At 38.2% G+C, this 22,355-nt stretch overlaps 1 protein-coding gene, 2 long non-coding RNA genes and 1 pseudogene across 19 annotated transcripts in view; 3 read left to right on the top strand and 1 right to left on the bottom strand.

Annotated features, from left to right (window-relative positions):
- LOC127359612 (V-set domain-containing T-cell activation inhibitor 1-like) overlaps nucleotides 1–22,355 on the top strand; it is a 52,837-nt pseudogene that overhangs the window by 6,493 nt on the left and 23,989 nt on the right.
- Nucleotides 1–22,355, top strand: part of LOC127359613 (CD276 antigen-like) — a 60,708-nt gene that overhangs the window by 15,682 nt on the left and 22,671 nt on the right. For 2 of the 17 annotated variants that reach the window (XM_051393572.1, XM_051393570.1), the window contains exon 4: nucleotides 2,380–2,424. In XM_051393572.1, the coding sequence (XP_051249532.1) occupies nucleotides 2,380–2,424 (45 nt within the window). Of the gene's footprint in view, nucleotides 1–2,379; nucleotides 2,425–2,521; nucleotides 3,248–3,766; nucleotides 3,836–3,980; nucleotides 4,882–10,283; nucleotides 10,389–10,941; nucleotides 12,383–19,257; nucleotides 19,372–22,355 lie in introns of those variants that run through there. The other 15 variants (XR_007882673.1, XM_051393574.1, XM_051393577.1 and 12 more) reach the window with 15 other exon arrangements.
- Nucleotides 8,536–18,026, bottom strand: LOC127359630 (uncharacterized). The gene is made up of 2 exons (XR_007882682.1): nucleotides 17,912–18,026; nucleotides 8,536–8,598 (listed from the first exon to the last, which is right to left on the bottom strand). It is a non-coding gene; the product is annotated as an uncharacterized LOC127359630 (long non-coding RNA).
- On the top strand, nucleotides 13,486–16,205 carry LOC127359629 (uncharacterized). Its single transcript, XR_007882681.1, has 3 exons — nucleotides 13,486–13,637; nucleotides 15,231–15,572; nucleotides 15,718–16,205. It is a non-coding gene; the product is annotated as an uncharacterized LOC127359629 (long non-coding RNA).

The raw sequence follows: 22,355 nt of genomic DNA, 5'->3' as shown, positions 1-22,355 counted from the left end.
CCATGAGCCATGTCTGCACTTTAAGGTTGTCTGCTGAAATGACTCCACAGGTGATTCCTGCCGGCCAGTCTGCGAGCTGGCTGCAAACTGTGGAATGGATTTCCTGAACGGAGGCGTGGCTCAGTGAGACACAGAGTTATGAGACACGCCTCCGCTCAGGAAATATATTCCGCAGTTTGCAGCCAGCTAGCAGGATAGCATTGAGCAACATTGTGTGTGTGTGTGTGTGTGTGTGTGTGTGTGTGTGTGCGTGTGGTGTGTATGTTTACAGTTTTTGCACTTTTCTTATATTTCAGATAATTGACATTTTAAAACCTTGATTTTATTGATACTACAAGAGCCACTTGTAAATCTACTTGATTTGTGGTGTTCAGATGCACACTGTTTTATTGATAGTGTGTGTGTAAAATGTTTACACTTATTGCACTTTTCTTATATTTCAAGACTCAAATATTTGACATTTTGGGAATTTAATAAATATTGACATGACAATAAATTTGTTTTTGCATATTTGTTTTCAGAATGGGATTCTTCCTGTTAACAGGATTTCCTTTTCTGACCTTATACTTACCTCAAGTTGCCTTTTGGGACACACATGCATACATACGTACATGTCATAATTGCCTGTTGAGAGGAGTTTTTTTCAGCCTCATATAAAATCAACAATAATGATATTAATAATATTAAAGCAAACACAGCTCTGGTATCGGAATAGTATCGGTATCGGCCGATATCCAAATTTATGTATCGGGATCGGATCGGAAGTGAAAAAATGTGGATCGGTGCATCCCTAAGTTGAATAATCAGTTCACTTGTTTAGTAAAGTGCAGAAGTACACAGAAAATCCAACAATAGGGCAAACAAGTTCAAAATCCAAAAACCAAAGCTCATGAAACACAAAGGAATGCTGGGACATTTGATCAGAGACACAAAGACAAACAGAAGGGAGGAAACACTGAGGCTGCGTTTCATCAGTCGTTCACTGGCCCTCGGGGGAATCCCCGTCGCCATCATAAGTGTTGTTCCAATTGTCTGGAAAACTGAAGTGAACTTGGTGAGATGGACCCTCGGAGGGCTGAGGGAGCGAGTGAACAACGATGGTCACTCCGAGGTGGATATCACCCACAATGCATTGCAGTTTACGTCATTGCCGCTATAACGCCGAGTAAGGGCAAGTGCGTTTCATTTAAATCCCCCGCTCCTCCCCCACCCACTTTCCCTCCACGCTCCAAGTGGCCTCCGTGCGACGTATGCTGTTACGTCATACCAAGGGCTGAGGGGAAGTGAACGAGGGGAAGTGAACGAGGGGAAGTGGAACTACTAATGAAACGCAGCCTGAGACTATATACTACACAGGTGTGAGGGTAAGCAGGTGATTAGGGTGGAGCAAAGAATGACAACTGGAGGGACACATTATTTAGATTCATTTTAAAATGAACAGAAATTAATTTAATGATCCATTATGGGTGAGTGAAAAAAGAACATAAAGAATTATAGAAGGGATTATATGAACAGGACAGAGACAGAAATGTTTTTTTTAAGATAAGAATGAATTTGAACCGTCACTGGTGTTAAATATAAATGATGTTATAATGTATAGAATAATGCAGTTTAATGACTGTACCCACTGTCCTTTAAATAACAGTCACATTGTGAAACCTACAGTATAACCCAATGTATTTTACTGTTACTGGCTCAGATAAGTATGTATATTAGATTGTAATGTGTATGGAATAATGGAATTATACATGAGTTTTATTTGATTTGATATCTGCATTAAATATCGACCATCAGCCGCCCTGCTCTCTAAATATCAGCATTAACCATTAAAACCATATCAGTCCACCACTAATACTGTACTAATGAAATATTTTAATATCAGTGTTTAATGATTCTGTAACAGGAAGTGTAAATATGATGTTTGTCTCTGCAGGAGAGTCTGATGTGATTGGCTCAGACAAACCAGTTACAGTAACAGTCGGTGATAACGTCATCCTGCCATGTCACCTGGAGCCTCCATTCAATGTGAGGACTCTAACAGTGGAGTGGAAACGTGATGGAAAATATGTGCACGTCAGTCGACATGGGAAGGACTATCTAATTGATCAGGATGAGAACTTCAGAGGTAGAACATCTCTCTTCCATGAAGAAATGATCAGAGGAAACATTTCACTAAAACTGACCAACGTAACTAAACTGGATGCTGGAAGTTTCACCTGCAATGTTCCTAAACTGCAAAGTCAGGTCAAGAAAGGCTTTGTTAACCTCACTGTTGGTGAGTACAGCTAACATATTACACATTCAAATGAAATAAGAGAAAATGTTTTTAGCTCTTAAACACAGTTTACACATTTACAATTTAACACAATTGTCCAACAGAGCCAGTGGAGAACAGGAACAAAGGAGGTCAGACTGATGATATCAGTAAGTAAATATCTTATTTGTCTCCTCATCAGCTGTCATCTCCTGTTGGTCTGAATGTTATCACATATTTTAATATTTTATTTCATTGTTTCCACAGACACAGAGCCAGGTAAGTGCTGTCTTTACTGCAGTCCACAATGTACACAGATATCACTCCTGTTTCTCTCCTCCTTACAATATGAACCTGAGAATGAGCATAATATGACCTCTTTAACCTCAAAAGTAATCAGAGTAATTCTGAATGTAATGCTTCATTTGACAGGACGCCATTCTAACAAATAATGAACTCATTCATCATCTCAGAGCACACTGATAGAGGACTACTGAAAGGTCCAGTGTGTAACATTAAGGAGGATCTATTGTCACCGCCATGTTTCTACAGTAGCCCAGAACACATTTGGAAGTTTTATTCACTTGTTTGCAATCTGTAACTTCACCACTAGATGGCACTGAATCCTCCACAGCGGTCCTTTAAATAACCCTGGATCCTCGTATTTCTGGAGAATATTCTCACTGATAATACTGTTTGTTTACTGTTGTGCAATGAAAGAGATTCTAACCAACAGACAGTTTTGGTGGGATGGACTCCAAGTACACATTGAGACCATGAACAGGAGAAGTGGCTGTGGAAATATTGTTGATGGATGTTATCTTGGAACAGTGAAGAACAAATCTCAACATCTTTCCTCTGTTCTTTCAGGTGGTGACACTGGTAATAACACTGGTGCTAAAATTGGCATTGCTTTTGGTGTCATTGCTGTCATTGCTGTCATTGCTGTCGTTGTTGCAGTTGCTGTATTGTGGATGAAACGTAGAAATAGAAGTAAGTCAATAATCTTTTCTCTCTCCATTTTCTCCATTTAAAAAGACAGTTTACAGTTTTTCAGTCAGTCTTCAAACAACAGTGAACAGTGAAACAGGTTTTTCTTGCTGTAATGGTTCCTCCTGTTATACTGGACATTAAAGATCTCTTCCTAAAGTACTTTCAATGGAAGTGATGAGGGGAACAATCTACAGTCCACCTTACATGGAAACATGTTTTCAGAAGTGTATCTAAAGCTAATATCAGCTAATATGTGTTTATAACTCCATCATTTATTTAGAAATCCTTTATTGGGGGGTCTGCACCCTGCCTCTGATGTACAGTGTGTCTGAGCTTTCTCACTATCCTGCTGTCTGATTATGATGGTTGATCTGGGACAAGCTCCTTTACTTGTAGTTCCTCACTGTCAATAACAACAAGTGTCATCACTCCACTGCTGACTGACTCTGCTTGGGCTGATAAAATAATCGGCCTTTTCACTGACTGATAACTTGTTTTGTGTTGTTGATATGTGTTCAGCAGGACAACAGAGAGAGGCACCGAGGGACAATGATGCGGTCACTATACCTATGCTCAACATAAATACCAGTAAGTCCTGAATGTCTTCTGTCTCTCTGATTCCTGTATCAGTGTACGTTCTATCTGCCCCTGCTGTTTCAGTGAGTAATGTGAGTAAAATGCTCATGGGACATTTTTGAAGACACTGACTAATAACTGGTGTTGTGTCTCTCAGCGACAGACTGTGCAACACCAAACACGACTGGATGAAACGGGCAGAACAGGGAAGGTAGTCAGGAGGACAATGCAGAGGACAATGCAGAGGACAATGCAGAGGACAATGATGAGGGTAATGGTGAGAATATAGGCATGATGAACTTAAGAAATGTCAACTAGCATTTGATGATGACTCTTGATTGTTTGACCCACATACTGAATGAAAGAAAGTACTATTAACTCCATTATCTTTTTATTCTGGTGTCAAACTCATTAGATAAACATTGGTTTTCTAAGCTTGGTTAACAGGTAGAAGGTAGTGTTCTCCTGTTTGACCTCATGATGGTGCTGTTTTCTGTACCATCAATAAAATTGACTTAAAGTATCAAATGTAGACGACAAGGTCTCACTGTGCAGTAAAATGGTCCCTGTCAGTGTTTTACTGTTATATCTGATGTTTGGGATTAATGTCAAGTAAAGAAGTTGAATCAGTACTCCTACTTTTACTGTGTGTGCTGTGTTTTACTGAGTGTTTTTTACCTTTGGTACCTTTGCCAGCTCTGCATGTGGGTCACAGCAGAGTTAGCAACGTTTGAAGAAACAAATATTCTTGATTAAAATGCAGCTGCAGGGAATTGTTCAGATGTGTTGATTTTATAAACCACTGCAGGGACAGAGTCGATGTCTCTGCCCAATGTCAGTTTTTATTGTTTTTGTTATTGTGTTGTTTTGCTTCAAGTTATCTTGTTTTTCTGCCCTGTGAAGAACTCTGCAACATCTGTTTACTGTATATAAAATGTCTGTTTTTATTATAGAACCTTTTGATTTGGTCAAATATTCACAGCTAAACTCATATTGGACACTAGAAGGATGAAACTGTGATTGTTGTTTGTTAATAAAAAGATTTGTAGACTTGTAAATGACATTTTGTTCTTATTTGGTCTGAAATGAAAAGTAAGAAGTAAATCAAAGTCAGTCTGAGTTTGTTAGAACTTCATTGTGTATAACTCTCAGTAATTAATAGTAGAATATTTAAAGGATATTAATGTTCATTTCTCAATGCACAAACAGAATGATGCTACCTGAACAACATGAAGCTGCAATAGTTCAATGTATTACTGTATGTGAGAGTGTACCACTGTAGCTCCAACCTTTTCATTTGTCTACAACAATAATCCATCACCACTGTCTTCCTCTCAGTGGCTGCTCTCAGATCAGCTTTGGTGAGCAGTTCTGTTTTCAGTGTTTGTCTGTGAAACAACGTTCAGTTAGAAAGAACAAGGAAGAGTTTTACAGTTTTCATCGACATTGTAGTTGCTCAAAAGGGAAAAAAGACAACAACAACAAACAACATCCCAGAGGTTACAAACATTAATACATTTTGAGATGCAACTGTCAATCAATTATTCAAATCAATACATTAAATAATCAAAAATAGAATAGAAAACTGGGTTTAAATCAACCAGTCAAACACTAAAATACTAAACAAATAAATATTCTTCAAACTGTCTCTTATTAATACAATCTTTAATAACTAGACTGCTGTGCGTAATTGGTTTGTAGCCAAATGCACAAACAGTGATCCATCGGCTGAAACTGAAATGGAAGTAAGAAGAAGAAAATGTCCTTCATTAATCCTCAATGGGGAGATTCTTGTTTCCTTGTCTCCAAATACAATCGTGGACACACAGGGTTAATAGACATGTGACTGAGGAGTGATGGGCCTCCAGCAACAGTTAGGGGTTAGGTGACAGCTCAGCAGTGCACAGGAGGTGGAACGCTGTCTTAGTCATTATCCGGGGGGTCAGAGTCCGCTGAGCAATTAGACGTTAAAAAATATGTTTTATGTCTATTATGTGTCTATTTCTCATTGGGGTTATTCAGGGTTGTAAAGTTAAACCTCCTCCTTTCAACTCATCTCCACCAGGTTCAGCTAAACTCTAATCTAGGTCTTTTAGATACTGAGTGCTGAATAAATACAAACAGATGGTCAACTGGAATCAAGTAAATGTATTTAAGATATTGAGAAAATTGAAGGAAAAAATTACATCCTAACAATTTATATTGCCTCACGTTTGAGATTTTATATTTCCTTTTCTTCAGTAGGTTAGCTAAAACTATTTTACCGTACTCTAGTTAATTAAAGGGAAAGTCTGTTTAATTCTCATTATAGTAATCACAATGTCTTCATATTTGAATGGTCATATTTCACTTTTTTTAGTAAGTTGGCTAAATCTTTCAGTGGAATCCTGTATAGTATGACCTCCACTGTACTCATGGGAGATTTGGACTGATTTTATTGTGAAATCACAAGTCTCCTCCCACCTGGATAACTGCCACTGCTCTCTAAACCAGTCCCCCCAGGATTATAAAGCTCCACACTTCAGATCAGATTTCCTTCTTTTCCCTCCAAACCTCACCGAGAAGAACAAAGAGAACCTGCTAAAGGATTCTATGTTAAGAAGAAAAGAGAAAATAAGCTCAGATTGTGGATCCATTAATGATGTAAGTTTAATGATCTAACTTATTTATTGTTAGTAGTTTTGTTTGCTTTTAATTATTCAGATTTGTAACATTTCTTCAATATTCTTTTTTGTGTGGAAAAAATCAATCATCCACATCCATCAAACACCTGTGCAAACAATAACCGACCCACTGACTGTAATAAACTGTTGATCCTGTGTTTCTGTGTGCACACCACATAGGATGTTCAGTGAGCCAATGCAATAGCTTTTTCATTTATTATATGGTTTTGGAGAAAATTAAAGGAACAACAGGCTCAAATTACATTATAAGAATCATATTGTAATTCTTATTTTTTAAAGGAAAGTTGGCTCCGTTTTCATTTAAAAATCATTATGGCCTTAAATTTGAACAGCCCTTCCTGAGAAGGTTAGCCAAAACTTTCAGTGTTTTTTGTTTCTAGCCAATGAAAAGCCTCACTGGCTGCAAAAATACTATGTGAGTCAACACTAAAACACCAAAATAAAGTAGAGAATGAAAAAAGAAATGAGCTCTAGAAATATTCTCCTCCACAGTTCATTGTGTGGGAAACAACCAGCTGCTCTGGTTTAAATTGTGTCTCTAAGAGAGGCGAATATGTTGCACATGTTGTAGAAATTCATTAACTAATACATTTTAATATTTAATATACAATGATATAAATGACATCTTCAGAATATTGTGCTTTCTTGTAGAACTTAAATGTTGAAGGTGCCTTCCTACAGGATGACATTAACAGTAGTGGCCCCAAGAAGTTTGGGACCCCTGGTTCATAGACCCTCCTTACCATAGTAACCCTACGTAAGGCCCAACGAAAGACATGAAGTTTCTTCTGCTGTTGATGTGTCTCTGTCTGACAGACGATGGTGAGTCCACTGAGCAATTTATGTTGTTATATCTATTATATTTCTATTTGTCTGTACACGTTTGGTTTGGATTGTTGAAAGTGTTTTTAAGTTCTTCTTAAATCTGAATGGGTTGATGAGGCAGGGATGCCTGAACTACTTTAATCTGCTCAGTCTGACAAATAGTTTTTCTTCCGTTTATATTTCTGTGTTCATTTAAAGAGGTGTGTTCTTTGTGTGTGTGTGTTGTGTTTATGTGGTTACAGTGTGTGTGTGTGTGTGTATAACTGTGTGTGTGTGTGTGTGTGTGGTGGTGGAAGAATAGCTGATGCTTGGCTGGGGTTTATTCTACTTGTCAAAATGCTAAAAGGGGAGATTTTATTCTCTTTTTTTATTACTCATTTGTCTGTAGGCGTTGGGTATCAAGTTTTTCAGGATTGAAAAGTGAAAGTGTTAGCAGAGGTCAAATCTTATCATCCATCAGTAACGTCTGTTACATTTAGACGTTGAACCTTCCTCTTTTTAGCTCAACTCTTTAACCTACAGGTCTTTTAGACATTGAATAAATGACACAGATGACCAACTGCAATCAAAGAAATGTATGGATCATTGTACAACACAAGGTTGTGTAATAAAATGATACACACACAGAAAAAGACCATTAGAGTTAAGACTGTGTGTTATGTGCATAAATATCATGGGAACATGAACATATTTTGCTCTGTCCTTTATGTTGAAGGGTGTTGATGAGACAGTAATGCAGAATAAGCTTTTCACTGTTTACCCAAAAAACACTTGTAATCTTTTCATCTATCCTCTAGTTGAGCTGAGTTTAAATACAGAGTCTGTGTCATTGGCCAGTTGAGTAACAACAGTCTGTTCATCAAAAACCTTTAATTTAACAATATCTGATGCTTTGATTACCAGTAATTCTACAGCTTCTGAAAGTACAGGTGAGTTGGAGCAGGTGGTTTAATGCTTGTTCCAGCATGTAAGAATAAAACCATTGTCAACGGAAAGAACCTCACACTTGTTCTTTTGTGTACACATTAAACACTGGTGGGCACAGTTCCCCCTCCCTCGTCTCTAGAGGTGCAGCTGGACTTTTGATGATATGTATTTTAACCTAACTGCTGTTTCTTGTTTGTTCTTTTGTTTTCCTCACAGCAAACTCACAGTTGATTTGTTCACATCAACCAATCACAGCCCTGGCTGGTGATGATGTCATTCTACCATGTCACCTTGAACCTCCCATCAGTGTTTCTGATGAGACAGTGGAGTGGACCAGACCTGATTTAGACCCAAAGTACATCCACTTTCACCAGGATGGACGACTGATGTTTGACTATCAAAACCCATCTTATTATCGCCGCACAAGACTGTTTATGGATGGACTGATGACAGGAAACGTCTCCATGAAAATCTTCAAAGTGAAAGTTTCTGATACAGGAAGATACCAATGTGCCCTTCCCTCATTACAGAAGGAAGCTTCCATCCAGCTCATTGTTGGTAAGTCAGACTGGAACTTTCTTACAGATGTATAAAGGCTTTACTGTGAACAAATAAAACACCTTTAAAAATAAATTCTCAATTCAGACCATATTGGGAAACAACATGCTCAGTGATTCTGTAACAGAAAGTGTAAATATGATGTTTGTCTCTGCAGGACAGTCTGATGTGATTGGCTCAGACAAACCAGTTACAGTAACAGTCAGTGATGACGCCATCCTGCCATGTCACCTGGAGCCTCCATTCAATGTGAGGAGTCTATTGGTGGAGTGGAAACACAATGGAAAACCATCGTGCATGGTCTACACGAAACAGGAAGGACTATCTAGATCTTCAGTATGAGAACTTCAGAGGTAGAACATCTGTCTTCCATGAAGAAATGATCAGAGGAAACATTTCACTAAAACTGACCAACGTAACTGAACTGGATGCTGGAAGTTTCACCTGCAATGTTCCCAAACTGCAAAGTCAGGTCAGGAGAGGCTTCATTAACCTCACTGTTGGTGAGTACAGCTAACATATTACACATTCAAATCAGAGGAAATTTTATCTGTTATGTGTTTTGTATTAATTGTCCAACAGAGCCAGAGGAGAGCAGGAACAAAGGAGGTCAGACTGATGATATCGGTGAGAAAATATTTCATTTGTGTCTCTATTCAATGTCGTCTACTCTTCCTGTTGGCCTGAAGTTTATCACATATTTTCATATTTAATCTTTTTTCCTCAGACACACAGACAGGTACTCCTGGTACTTACTGCAGTTCATGATTGCACTGAAAACAGGAATATTGAATATAAAATCATGAAAATGAGTTCATCAGACTCACATTGACATTTTCTGTTGTTTCATTATTGTAAGAACGATGCATGATTGATATTTTTTAAATGAACTTACTGCCCTGCCATACTGCAAAGTACCTCTAGGGGTACAGTAGCCCCATCTGAGAAACACTGCATTATACAACAGTCTCCCTCAAAGGTCAAATCAGTGTTTTAGAGCTCTGCTCAAAGTTATTCTCAGTTTCATTTCATTGATGATTCCCTGATTTGTTCCTATCATTTGTCCCGTGTCTTTGTGACAAAGTGGATTCATCCACGCCATCTGTCACTTGTGTACCTTTCTGTGTTTCATTTCTAGCCTGACGTCATGGGGCATCTAAGAGGGAAAGGCTGGCTGAGAGGGAGGGCTTGTGCTGTAAATGTTGTTTTTCTTTTGTTGTTATGAGTTGATTTAGCCTCAGTTTCTTATGTAAATATTTTTTCTGGTTTCCTTGTTTTATACATTTCCTGGAAGCACCTGTAAATAAATGTCCATTTATGGGACCGCCAACAAAGCCTCTTGAGTCTGCTTGACCCAAGTATTGTGACCATGAACCACAGAAGAAGTGGCTGTGGAAATATTGTTGATGGATGTTATCTTGGAACAGTGAAGAACAAATCTCAACATCTTTCCTCTGTTCTTTCAGGTGGTGGCACTGGTATTAACACTGGTGCTATAACTGGCATTGTTGTTGCTGTCATTGCTGTCGTTGTTGCAGTTGCTGTATTGTGGATGAAACGTAGAAATAGAAGTAAGTCAATAATCTTCTCTCTCTCCATTTCCTCCATTTAAAAAGACAGTTTACAGTTTTTCAGTCAGTCTTCAAACAACAGTGAACAGTGAAACAGGTTTTTCTTGCTGTAATGGTTCCTCCTGTTATACTGGACATTAAAGATCTCTTCCTAAAGTACTTTCAATGGAAGTGATGAGGGGAACAATCTACAGTCCTCCTTACATGGAAACATGTTTTCAGCAGTGTATCTAAAGCTAATATCAGCTAATATGTGTTTATAACTCCATCATTTATTTAGAAATCATTTATTGGGGGGTCTGCACCCTGCCTCTCATGTACAGTGTGTTTGAGCTTTCTCACTATCCTGCTGTCTGATTATGATGGTTGATCTGGGACAAGCTCCTTTACTTGTAGTTCCTCACTGTCAATAACAACAAGTGTCATCACTCCACTGCTGACTGACTCTGCTTGGGCTGATAAAATAATCGCCCTTTCCTATCTCACTGTACTGATAACTAAAAATGTTTAATGACTGATAACTTGTTTTGTGTTGTTATTATGTGTTCAACAGGACAAGAGAGAGAATATCTTCCAGCACAGAGGGACAGCTGAAGCAATCCCGTTGGAATAATGACAGAAAAATCAGGTACCTCCAGTAAAACATCCTGGTTGTCACGATTCTGAGGCTGAACCCAAAAGCATTATGGTCTGGAGACTGGCTGAAGTCTGGGGTTTGAGTCCTGTGATGAAGGTGGTAGAGGCAAACTGGTGCAGAGAGCTGGCAGACAGGCGAATCTGGTAGCAGAGGAAACCGTTATAAGAATTTGGTAAGCTGGCTAACAAGTTCAAAGGAGGTGAAGCAAGGCACACAACATACTGGGTGTGGTACAACGATCAAGCAGGGACTGGATGTCAGCCAGGCTTCTTATAGTGGTGAGGTGCAGTCTTGATCGAAGGCAGGTGTGCTTGATTGTGGGTGAGCAGCAGGTGAGTGGAGACAGAGAGAGAGGACAAGGGGGGAAGAACAAGCAGACAAACCCAACAAGAAACAACCTCACTAACACCAAGGTAGAAAACAAAACCACATAATCCCACAATCACACACCAGGAGTGATGACAGGTTAATCAGAAAAAATAACCAACATGCACATTAAGCAAAGATAACAATGTTCTGATGTGAAAATGTCAGAATGTGTTTTTCTAAAGGTTCATACAGTCAGTACAGACTGAAGTTATGTGAGAGCTTTTCCTTTGTATTCACCATAAACTGGATGATCCTGTTTGACCTCATGGTGGCGCTGTGTATCAGTAAGTATCATCTGCAAGTACTCAGTGTGCAGTAAAATGTTCCCTGTCACTGTTTTACTTTTATAAATGATGTTTTTGGTTTCATTTTTTTTACTGCATTTCACTGTTGTAGATATTTATGGTTGAACTCATTTGAAGTACTTTGTGGGTCAGTACAGAGCAGAGTTATGTTTGAAGAAGAAATACAGACCATTTCATCCAGAACTTCTTTCTATGTGAATGTTGATTGTGTAATATTCTTGATTGAAATGCAGCTGTAGGGAATTGTTCAGAAGTTCTTTCTGATGTGTTGATTGTATAAACCACTGCCAGGACAGAGTTGGTGTCTCAGATACTTTAACTGGATTCAATCTCTGTCCAATGTTAATGTCCAGCTCCCTCTATTGACTTTTACATTGTAGAATTGTTTAACCAGAAGGAATAATGAAAAGCACTTTTATTATTTTAAGGTACCATTGTTAAATTGTGTGTGTAAGTATCAATGGTTGCATTTATTTCCTTACATTGTTTAACTCCCGGTATTTTATTTATTCATTGTTTCTGCTTCATGTTATCTTCTTTTTACTGCCCTGTGTGTGAAAATCACCATACTGTATGAAATGCAGTCTGCTGTCATATAACAGCTGTCTGTTCTGTATACTAACATCTGGACTGCAGGAGGCTGAAACTGTGATTGTTTGGAAATAAAAAGATTTTTGTTTTAACTTTTTTTATGACATTTTTTTAATAAGTTTGCATTGAACTCAACATTTCCTCCCTCAGGGAATAATTATAAACACTACTGTTCATCCATTTTATTGAATTAAACAATTAAATACTCAACTCTCTGGTCATCATAACGTCTGGAGATATGTGCACATGCTCTATGTACTTTATATTGTTAGTGTCATTTCTTCAACACTAGAGGGAGCCACACAACAGGACAGTGTCAACATCAGCTGCTCAAAATAAATATATTCTAAATAAATAAGTAAAACTGAAACATCATCAACAATAAAGCAGAACACACAAACAGGGAGGGGAATATATATCAGGTGAGTTTGATTATCTGACAGTAAGAGGTAAACTGTTAGAGAGTTTAAGGTCGGTCTTCATTATGAAGTGGAGCTCAGGGAACTTGCAGTGACCCTGGTCAGCTGACCTGAGAGACTTTAAGATCCAATATGGATGCAGTCATTCAGAAATGTGCTCAGGGGCTCCACCATGTAGAGCCTGATATATAATAATGGTAATAACTCAACTGTTGTATTCTAAACTCTACTGGCAGACAATATAAGGTTTCTATCTACTGTAATATCAACTGAGAACAGAGGGAAGTGTATAAACTGATAGATAATGTTTTAATGCTTTGACCAATGGTGATGGATTTGGACCAATAAGAGCTGGGTAAGAGGGTGGCTCTTCCGCCTCCAGGAAGTCAAACATAACAAACACACATGGCCCAGACAGAAACCTCTGATTGGCTGAGTATAGATAGATAGATAGATAGATAGATAGATAGATAGATAGATAGATAGATAGATCAAAGATATACCTATACGAGTAGGGCGGGTCTTTGCTTTCAGTGGCTGACATGAGAAGTGGCTTTGGCTAAAGTCAGCCAATCAGAGGCAGAGGAGAGCAGGTCAGGATATTTTCATCATCATTAGTGGAAGAAACAAACAGGCAGAGAGATGAGTTTGTCTGACGTAGTGTTTGTAGTTCATTAGAATATTTTAGAGTTTTGTCCTGTTTCTTTGTACATCTTTAAAAACAACCTTAATAAGGCTTAAAATACTGTAAATAATCCACACATACAGATGTTACTTTCATCTTTTCTTCTTTCTCACAGAATGAAGTGTCTGCTCTCGGTATGAACGCAGCGGCTCAGGCGGCCTGTGTGAACAGATCTGACCCTTTAACAAGGGCCACATTGTGATGGCTGGACGTGTCGGAGCATCTCCAGAACTGCAGCTCCTGGTGGGTTTCTGAGTTCTTGTCCCCGGTGTTAGGTATCATTACATTGCTAAGAGCTCTCGTTCTCTCATTCCTAGCCACAATATGTTATTTCATTTTATTCTCCACAACCATTTGGTTACTATAATTTCTATATCAATTGTGTTTTTAACTACTTTATATATTACAACAGGAAGATTTGTTAGTCAGGTGACTGAATGACAATCATATCATGGACCTAACCAGCCACTGTGTGTTCAGTGTCCTGGTGGTGACAGCATGCCCATTTTGACCACTAACTTTTAGTTGTTTTTTCTGTTGCTTGGGAGTTTATTAGAAATTACTGAACCACTTTAACATTTCCAATCCTTTTTCTTTTGAAATAAATTAATAAAGTTCAACAAGCTGGGACCGCCTTTTGTAGTAGTAGGTAGGTAAGTAAGTTTTATCCTTTCAAATCATGCCCTTCATATGGTGTGACAGCAGTGCAGGTAATGAAACAGACATTAGGATACTAATACATTTACTACATTTTACTGCAGTCAAGTAGCCTACTGTATCTGCTTTATTAACTATGTTTATTAATTATCTAAGCCGAGAGGCTTTGTTCTGAGCTCATGAAAAGTTGACTTTTTAGAGATAAGTGATTCTCACTGGACAGCCAGGCTGCAAACATATGATGATCGTAACCTATTATAATATGCATTCCTCTAGAGTTAAGCACTCAACAGTAAATATAGTTAAAATGATGACAACCTTAAACATACCGCAATGAGAATAATAAACATCATATATTAAAAAAATTCTGGTGCATCCATCTGTAGTGATGCTGCCAGATATTTGAAACTGCTGGTCAATGAAGTGTGCTACTTCAGCTATATCTGTCTTATGTCGTCTTTGCCAGAGTGGATTCTTTTGTAGCTTTCTTTCTAGGGTCCAGAGACTGATATAAGATCTCACAATTTGTGAATCCACGTCTAAAGTAGTCTTCAATAACAATATCCATTTGGTCACCCAAACTTTGTCTCATTCAGTTGCTTCTGTTGCTTTGGAGCATATAAGGAAACAACACACAGGCCTATTCTAATTTAAGCTTCTCATTATATTAAGATACTAAGTCAAAATACTGAGAAAGTATCTCATCATTTTGAGAAAGTTTCTCATTATAATGAGTCATATTAATGGAAATGGGCTTCCATAAAAAATAGATAACATTAGAAACATCTCATCCTAATTACTGGATTTCCAATGCATTAGAACCTTATGGGATGGTAATGATTCTTAAATGTTAATGGAGACACAGAGTTATGGCTTGTGAAAAACTTATATTGTATACTGTATATTTTGATTATAAAACATATGAAATAAAAAATTATCTCCTTTTTTTGCCTGAGATTCTAGGTGTCTATTATAAAGAATTAAAGGAGGCCATTTATTCCTGATAATGGACAGCTTGTTAGGCATTATCCTTTGTATAGTTTGCACGTACTACCATTGTTACACATACAGAAGCTGTGGCTAATGTCAATTAAACACAAGGGCTAAGTTGCAGTGTGTCAGGTTCTTTCAGCCACTGGTGAAAAGATTTTCTCACAACATGAACCATGTTTCTCTCAGGTCATTCTGTGGTGGTTAATATATCTCAGCCAATAGTGGCAATAGTAGGTGAAGACACCATCCTTCCCTGCCACCTGGATCCTGCCGTAGATCCTGCCTCCACGACTCTAGAGTGGTCCAGACCTGACCAGGGACACAGATTTGTCCATGTGAGGCATGAAGGCGAGGACGCACTGACTGATCAAAACCCGTCTTACAAAGGAAGAACGTCAGTGTCCAACAACACACTGAAGCAGGGAGACGTCTCACTGAAACTCTCCAGAGTGGAACTCTCTGATAACGGGACATACAGACGCTATATTCCAAAACTGAACAAAGAGTCTTTCATCAGTCTTGCTGTTGGTAAGTAGAAATATCACAATGTGATGAAATGCTCATTGTTAGGGAAAATGGATGATAACATGGTGGAGTTTTAAAGAATGACAAACAAGAACAAGGTGTTCACTTCTACATAAACACATTGCTGTTCTGTGTTTTATCGTTTCAGGTGACATGCCGCCTCCTGCTCATAAGATTGTTCTGGTGGTGGCAATACCCATCATGATCCTTAGTTTGATAGTTGTCTGTCTGACCTGTGACAAAAGAGCAGGTGATGCTGAAGGTTCTGGTTCTAGGAGATGTCGAGAGTGTTGTTCTGACTGTCCTGAATGTTGTCTTAAGACGTGTAATTACTGTTGTGAAATCTGTATGGAGTTGCCTTCTATAATCACATAGGAAGCTTTACTGGCAGAAAGACGATTCTTGGTTTATATTAGTGTATAATCACCTTAAAATAAGAATCATTGTGTTATTATGTTGAACTGCCATGTTTCCTACACATTTGGAAGGGAGGGTGATGCAAGTGGTATTCAGTGATGCAAGCAGTATTCATTCACTAAATGTGTAATTTTACATGCATTTATTATGCATCATCTTGTATTGCCTCTGTGCTCAAAGGTTTCATACAAGTAAAGTTGTCTTGCCTGCTCACTTGTAAAGTAAGTGTGAAAAAAAAAATTTTATCTTCTAATTCTATTTGATGTCTGACTTTTATTTTGAAATAAAAGATTCTACAAATGTCTGTTTTGTAGTTATTTAATTTGTGTATGAACAGTTATGTTAATTTTAACATTCCTTTAAAAAATGGGATAATATTTCGGTTTTTCAGTCAGTTTATTCTAATTTCAACAATGCTGCTCATCAGATCTTTCACTTTTCAAAAACTGTCCATCTTCACCTTGGCTCCAAGTTAGTCAGTTACTCACTGACTAAGAGTAACAAATGTCAAAAATTATTAAGTATAAAACTCAAACTGTTTTTTCAAAGAAAGAAAAGACTGCCAATCAGTGCTTATATCTCACTGAAAACTAAAACCCAAACTAGATATTCAGGACTACTGATACAAGATAGTAACGGTGAGATTATTACCACCTCAACAATGTAACAATTAGGACTATAAACATAAGTAAAAAACAGAAAGCCAACTAATGTTTTCTTACAGGAGCCCTTTATATTACAACAAAGTTGTTCAAACTAGGGGAAACAGTGATACTTTTTTCATATTACTTAAAGCAAACAATGACCTCTTACAGTCACTTATAAGCAGCTTGTAATGAGTTGTATTACACCAAATGTCCTCAAGTGTAATCATATTATTAATCAAATTTTGGTTATTACTTCCTGGGTACCATCATAACCCCTCAAGGACCTTAACCAAAAAAGTCCAACAGAGGATGTACTTCCTGTGGCAGCTGTGGAAGTTTAACCTGCCAAACACGATGATGGTACACTTCTACAAAGGCAGACTGCCGCGTATCAATCGCTACGCAGAGAAGGTGATCGTGTGACGGATAGAATAATATGTAATACCAGTAAGTCAAAGCAAGTAATAGAGTAACATTAAATGTCCTCATCTTTAGTATTTTTTCATTTTATATCATAGTTTATGGTTATAATGTTTATTGTCAGTTGCAGCAGTTACAGTACAGTAGCTTTGTGTTTTCTTATATTTATGTTCCAATTGTCTAATACCAGCAGTAGTAAGGGTGGTTGTAGTTACCAGAGGACTCCAGCAGGGAGAGCACAAAATTGTTGAGCTATGTGCAACTTGTTTCCTCTCTTAAGTCGTTACACACATGATCTGAGGAAAGTTTGTGTCTGTGCATCATTTAAATACAAATACTCCCCTTTTGTTCCAGGGCTTTTACAATCGGCTGCAATTTGTCATCCCTCCAGGAAACTGTATGCCCTGTATAAATTGAGACGGACCCCTATCACCTCAGACACAGACTATTTCTTTCCTCTGTAAAAACTTACTTGGCAATAAACCTGATTCAGATTCTGATTCTGAATAAGATGACTGTTCATCCATGAGAAGAAGGTTAGGAGCCAGGACTCAACAGAAACAACCTCTCCCTGTTCCTTTATGTGCACACACACATTAAACACTGGTGGACACACACTGTCCTTTGAGGAGGAAAGTGTCTCCTCCCTCGTCTACAGAGGTGCAGCTGGACATTTGATGATATGTATTTTAACCTAACTGCTGTTTCTTGTTTGTTCTTTTGTTTTCCTCGCAGCAAACTCAGAGTTGATTTGTTCACATCAACCAATCACAGCCCTGGCTGGTGATGATGTCATTCTACCATGTCACCTTGAACCTCCCATCAGTGTTTCTGATGAGACAGTGGAGTGGACCCGACCTGATTTAGACCCAAAGTACATCCACCTTCACCAGGATGGACGACTGATGTTTGACTATCAAAATCCATCTTATTATCTCCGCATGAGACTGTTTATGGATGGACTGATGACAGGAAACGTCTCCATGAAAATATCCAAGTGAAAGTTTCTGATACAGGAAGATACCAATGTGCCCTTCCCTCATTACAGAAGGAAGCTTCCATCCAGCTCATTGTTGGTAAGTCAGACTGGGTTTTATAAAGGCAGAACATTGACTGAACAAAAGCACGACTCATAACACAGAGATTCAGTTGAACAATCAGTTCCTTTGCTTAGCAAAGTGCAGAAGTACACAGAAAATCCAACAATAAGGCAAACAAGTCCAAAGGAATCCAAAAACCAAAGCTCATGAAACACAAAGGAATGCTGGGACATTTGATCAGAGACACAAAGACAAACAGAAGGGAGGAAACACTGAGACTATATATTACACAGGTGTGAGGGTAAGCAGGTGATCAGGGCGGAGCAAAGAATGACAACTAGAGGGAAAGACACAGAGACAGGAAGTGAAAGGAGAGGGAGAGGTAGGTACAAAATAAAACAGGAAACACACAAAATGAAACTTCAAAATAAGACAGACTATGGTGACTGATGAGCAATGACAGATCTATCTGTAAGTATGTCTGGTCACTCAGTTTGGGGTGACACATTATTTAGATTCATTTTAAAATGAACAGAAATTAATTTAATGATCCATTATGGGTGAGTGAAAAAAGAATATAAAGAATTATAGAAGGGATTATATGAACAGGACAGAGACAGAAATGTTTTTTTAAAGCTAAGAATGAATTTGAACCGTCACTGGTGTTAAATATAAATGATGTTACTAATACTGTACTAATGAAATATTTCAATATCAGTGTTTAATGATTCTGTAACAGGAAGTGTAAATATGATGTTTGTCTCTGCAGGACAGTCTAATGTGATTGGCTCAGACAAACCAGTTACAGTTCAATGTTAGTTTCTGTTCAATGGGCTTTGCCATAACTGAGTGAATGTGTGTGAAAGGGTGAACGTGGCACGTAGTGTAAAAGCGCTTTGAGTGGTTGGAAGACTAGAAAGGCACTATACAAGTACAGGTCCATTTACCACTTTGACATGCAGCAAGAAGAGCCAGGGATCAAACCAACAACCTTCTGATTAGTAGACAACCCGCTCTACCTCTGAGCCACAGCCTCCCATAACTTAACCAAATGGTTTAAATGTCTAAACTTAAACGTGTGTTAATCAGAGCGGTCAAAGAACAGAAAATGCTCATGGGACATTTTGGAAGGCACTGACTAATAACTGGTTTTGTGTCTAACAGCGACGGACTGTGCAAGACCAAACACTACAGGACGCAACGGGCAGAACAGGGAAGGTAGTCAGGAGGACAATGCAGAAGACAATGCAGAGGACAATGCAGAGGACAATGCAGAGGACAATGCAGTGCAATGATATAAAAATGACAGAAGTTCTTTTTGATATTTGTTGCGATTGGTAACTTTTATAAAAATAACTTTTAAGTGTTGGTATTTGATTACCTGGGAATTAACAATCGGTTATCTTTCTTGCCTCTCATTGGTTGTTTTTGTTCAGGTGGATTATTGCAAATAGCATTAGGAGCACTAGGAGGAGCGGATTATCTGTCTGTCTACTGTCAGGATGTAATGAAAGCTTCAGAAAATACGACAAAAAGTTATTTTTATCTAAGTTACCGATCGAAGCTTTAACCTTCACATGACTATATCTGTTTTTATTTTTTATTCATTGTCCTGCTGTATCTAGTCCAGTGTGTAACATTCAGGAGGATCTGTTGGCATAATAACGTAATATTCATAGGAATGTTCTCCTAAAACAATGATACCTGTTATCATTGTTTCTCCTACACTCTTGGAAGGCAAATTGAATTCAAATGATTAGACTGGTTCCCAGTAAATCCTTCACACTGGACCTTTAATAGTGTGTTTGTAGTGCGCCTCATGTTATCTAGCTTCTTTTTCTACTTCAACATCTATTTTAAAAAGCACTATACTGTATATATAAAATGGTTCTAGTTTTATACCAGCATGCTCAAAATCACACATGGAGGGTCATTTTTATAAACTGAAACATCTGGACACTAAGAGACTGAAATATCATCCTGAAACTGTGATTGTTGTTTGTTTATGAAAATAAATGTATTTTTTAACTTGTTCATGGCCTTTTTCTTACATTTTTAATTGATCAACATTTCCTCCCTCATTAAAGGACTTTTGGTTTAACACCAGTTCCTGAATTGGGCTAAAAAAGGTGCAAATTCAGCACAATCCTAACCACAACTTACCTGTAACCAATACTTTTTGCTGTTTTCTCTGCATTAAACTAGCTATGTGTTTACAAAGAGACACAGTTACACAGGCAATAATTACCCCCTGTATTCTCCCCCTATTCTGCCCCTCACATTTATTTTTTCTAACTGTAACCATTTCTATATGGCTCTGATCCTAACCAACCAACCAATGAAGGCAATGAACACGAGCCAATCAGAGGAGTGTTCTTATGAGGGGGCTGAGGAGTGTATACCTAGACTCACCAGGAGGTGGCACCACACAGTCAGAAGTAAGGGTGCTCATGTGGACAGAAATCACAAGTCCTCAGTACCTGTGAGCACTGGCTCCATTTCAGGCAGTAAAACTCATTTACATTCTGCTCCCAGTTACCATTTTAGTTCAGATGTTACTAAGTTGTTTGTTGTTGTGTCTTTTTGTGCTGTTGTGTTTTAAATAGTTTTTTGAGGAGTAGATTCCTTAAAACGTGTGTGTGTGTGTGTGTGTGTGTGTGTGTGTGTGTGTGTGTGTGTCTTTGCAAATCCAGTAAGCTTGGCCCTGACCTCTGACCCCTTGTGGAGGACGCCGGCAGATCAATACTTTCTGTTATTATTAGGGTTTTGAGAAGTGTTCTTACCTCGAGCCCAGCTTCTGTACGTGTATACACAGAAGATGAGTATGGCATTGTAGAGGATGAACAGCAGGATGGCACACACCAGGTTGGGCAGAGACATCAGAGGAGGAGGAGGAGGAGGAGAAAAACCTGTAGAGCCAGAGTTTCAAACATGAAACATAATCAGTTCTGTTCTTATTCAAATATCTGCATGTGAATACAGAATCTGGAGGCAAGGGACAAGATTTTGGTAAGGTTAGCAGCTGTGGTTTATTTTTGTAGTGCGAGTTGTATTGACCAATCATGTTTGAGCGGGCTTTGGTTGGCTGCAGGTGAACAGTCTGTATGGAGATGGAGCAATCTCAGAATCCGGCTGTCATCTTCCAAAGATGGACCACTTTATTAGCTTTTTAAAAATGGATGTATATCTGTTTATAGAGATCATCTGAGATTAACCCACATGATTAGCTTGTGTCTCAAGTCGCTAATGGGACTGTAAACAATAACCGGTGCGTGGAAGAGGAAGACTTGGATATCCATTATCCCCAGAGGCTAAATCGAGGCCAGACGATAACTGAGACTGCTGTAATTCAAATGCATTAAAAAACAAAACAAATTAAAACAATGAATATTGAATATTTGTTCAAGTTTTTTAAATTTGAAATTCAGTTGTTCATTGAAGGGACAATGATGGCTAACGTCTCAACAACTCTGCGGGTATGTGAAGCTGCCGTGGTTAAGTTTTAGACAGCAGAAATCACAGCTAGAAAACTTGAAGACTTACTAGAAGACTAATAACTGAAGAGTAGAGCTTTGGTACATATCATGGACATGGGCTGGGGATGAAGAACCCACAAAAATTTGCACTGACTCTGCAGCTTTACAGCACTCCTTAACCTCTTTATGTCATTGTTTTGGTTTCACAGCACATTAATGAAGCTACAACATCGTTGATATTTAAAAAAACTATTATTCAGCTTTTGAAGATGAAGATTAAATACCATTGTGTAAAAACACACAATAAACCTGCCACAAGAAAAGCTATCTGAGTCACATTTCAGTGAAACAGGATGTAGAGAAACTACATAAAGACATTGATAGACTCAAACAAAGTTAGACTATACTCATCATACTTCACCATGAAACTAACAATGTGATGTGACAGCCCCAACCACATCTTTTCACTTCTTCATTCGATTTTTCTGAGTGGGAAATAAAAATCAGCTTGTAAGTTCACAATTGGCCTAAATTAAATAATACATTTATTTATAAGCGCTTTTCTAAATACTCAAAGACAAAAGTAAATTATTGCTAATTAAGTTGTGATTCATGAATTTCTTAAATAAAAGGGGGGTGCACCACAGAGGTGAGTTACAACCTCTACCTAGCTGCATAGTAACCATGACGATGGGACTCGTCTTTGACCAGCCACTTGACCACCATCTGCTGGTATGATGGAAGACCTGCAACCACTACAGGAAGACCCTGAGAGAACATTTACAA

Source organism: Dicentrarchus labrax, unplaced genomic scaffold (assembly GCF_905237075.1).
Source record: "Dicentrarchus labrax unplaced genomic scaffold, dlabrax2021, whole genome shotgun sequence".
In the NCBI taxonomy this organism is placed as follows: domain Eukaryota; kingdom Metazoa; phylum Chordata; class Actinopteri; family Moronidae; genus Dicentrarchus; species Dicentrarchus labrax.
The sequence above is the reverse complement of the archived record's forward strand: the minus strand, read 5'-3'. Positions and strand labels throughout refer to the sequence as shown.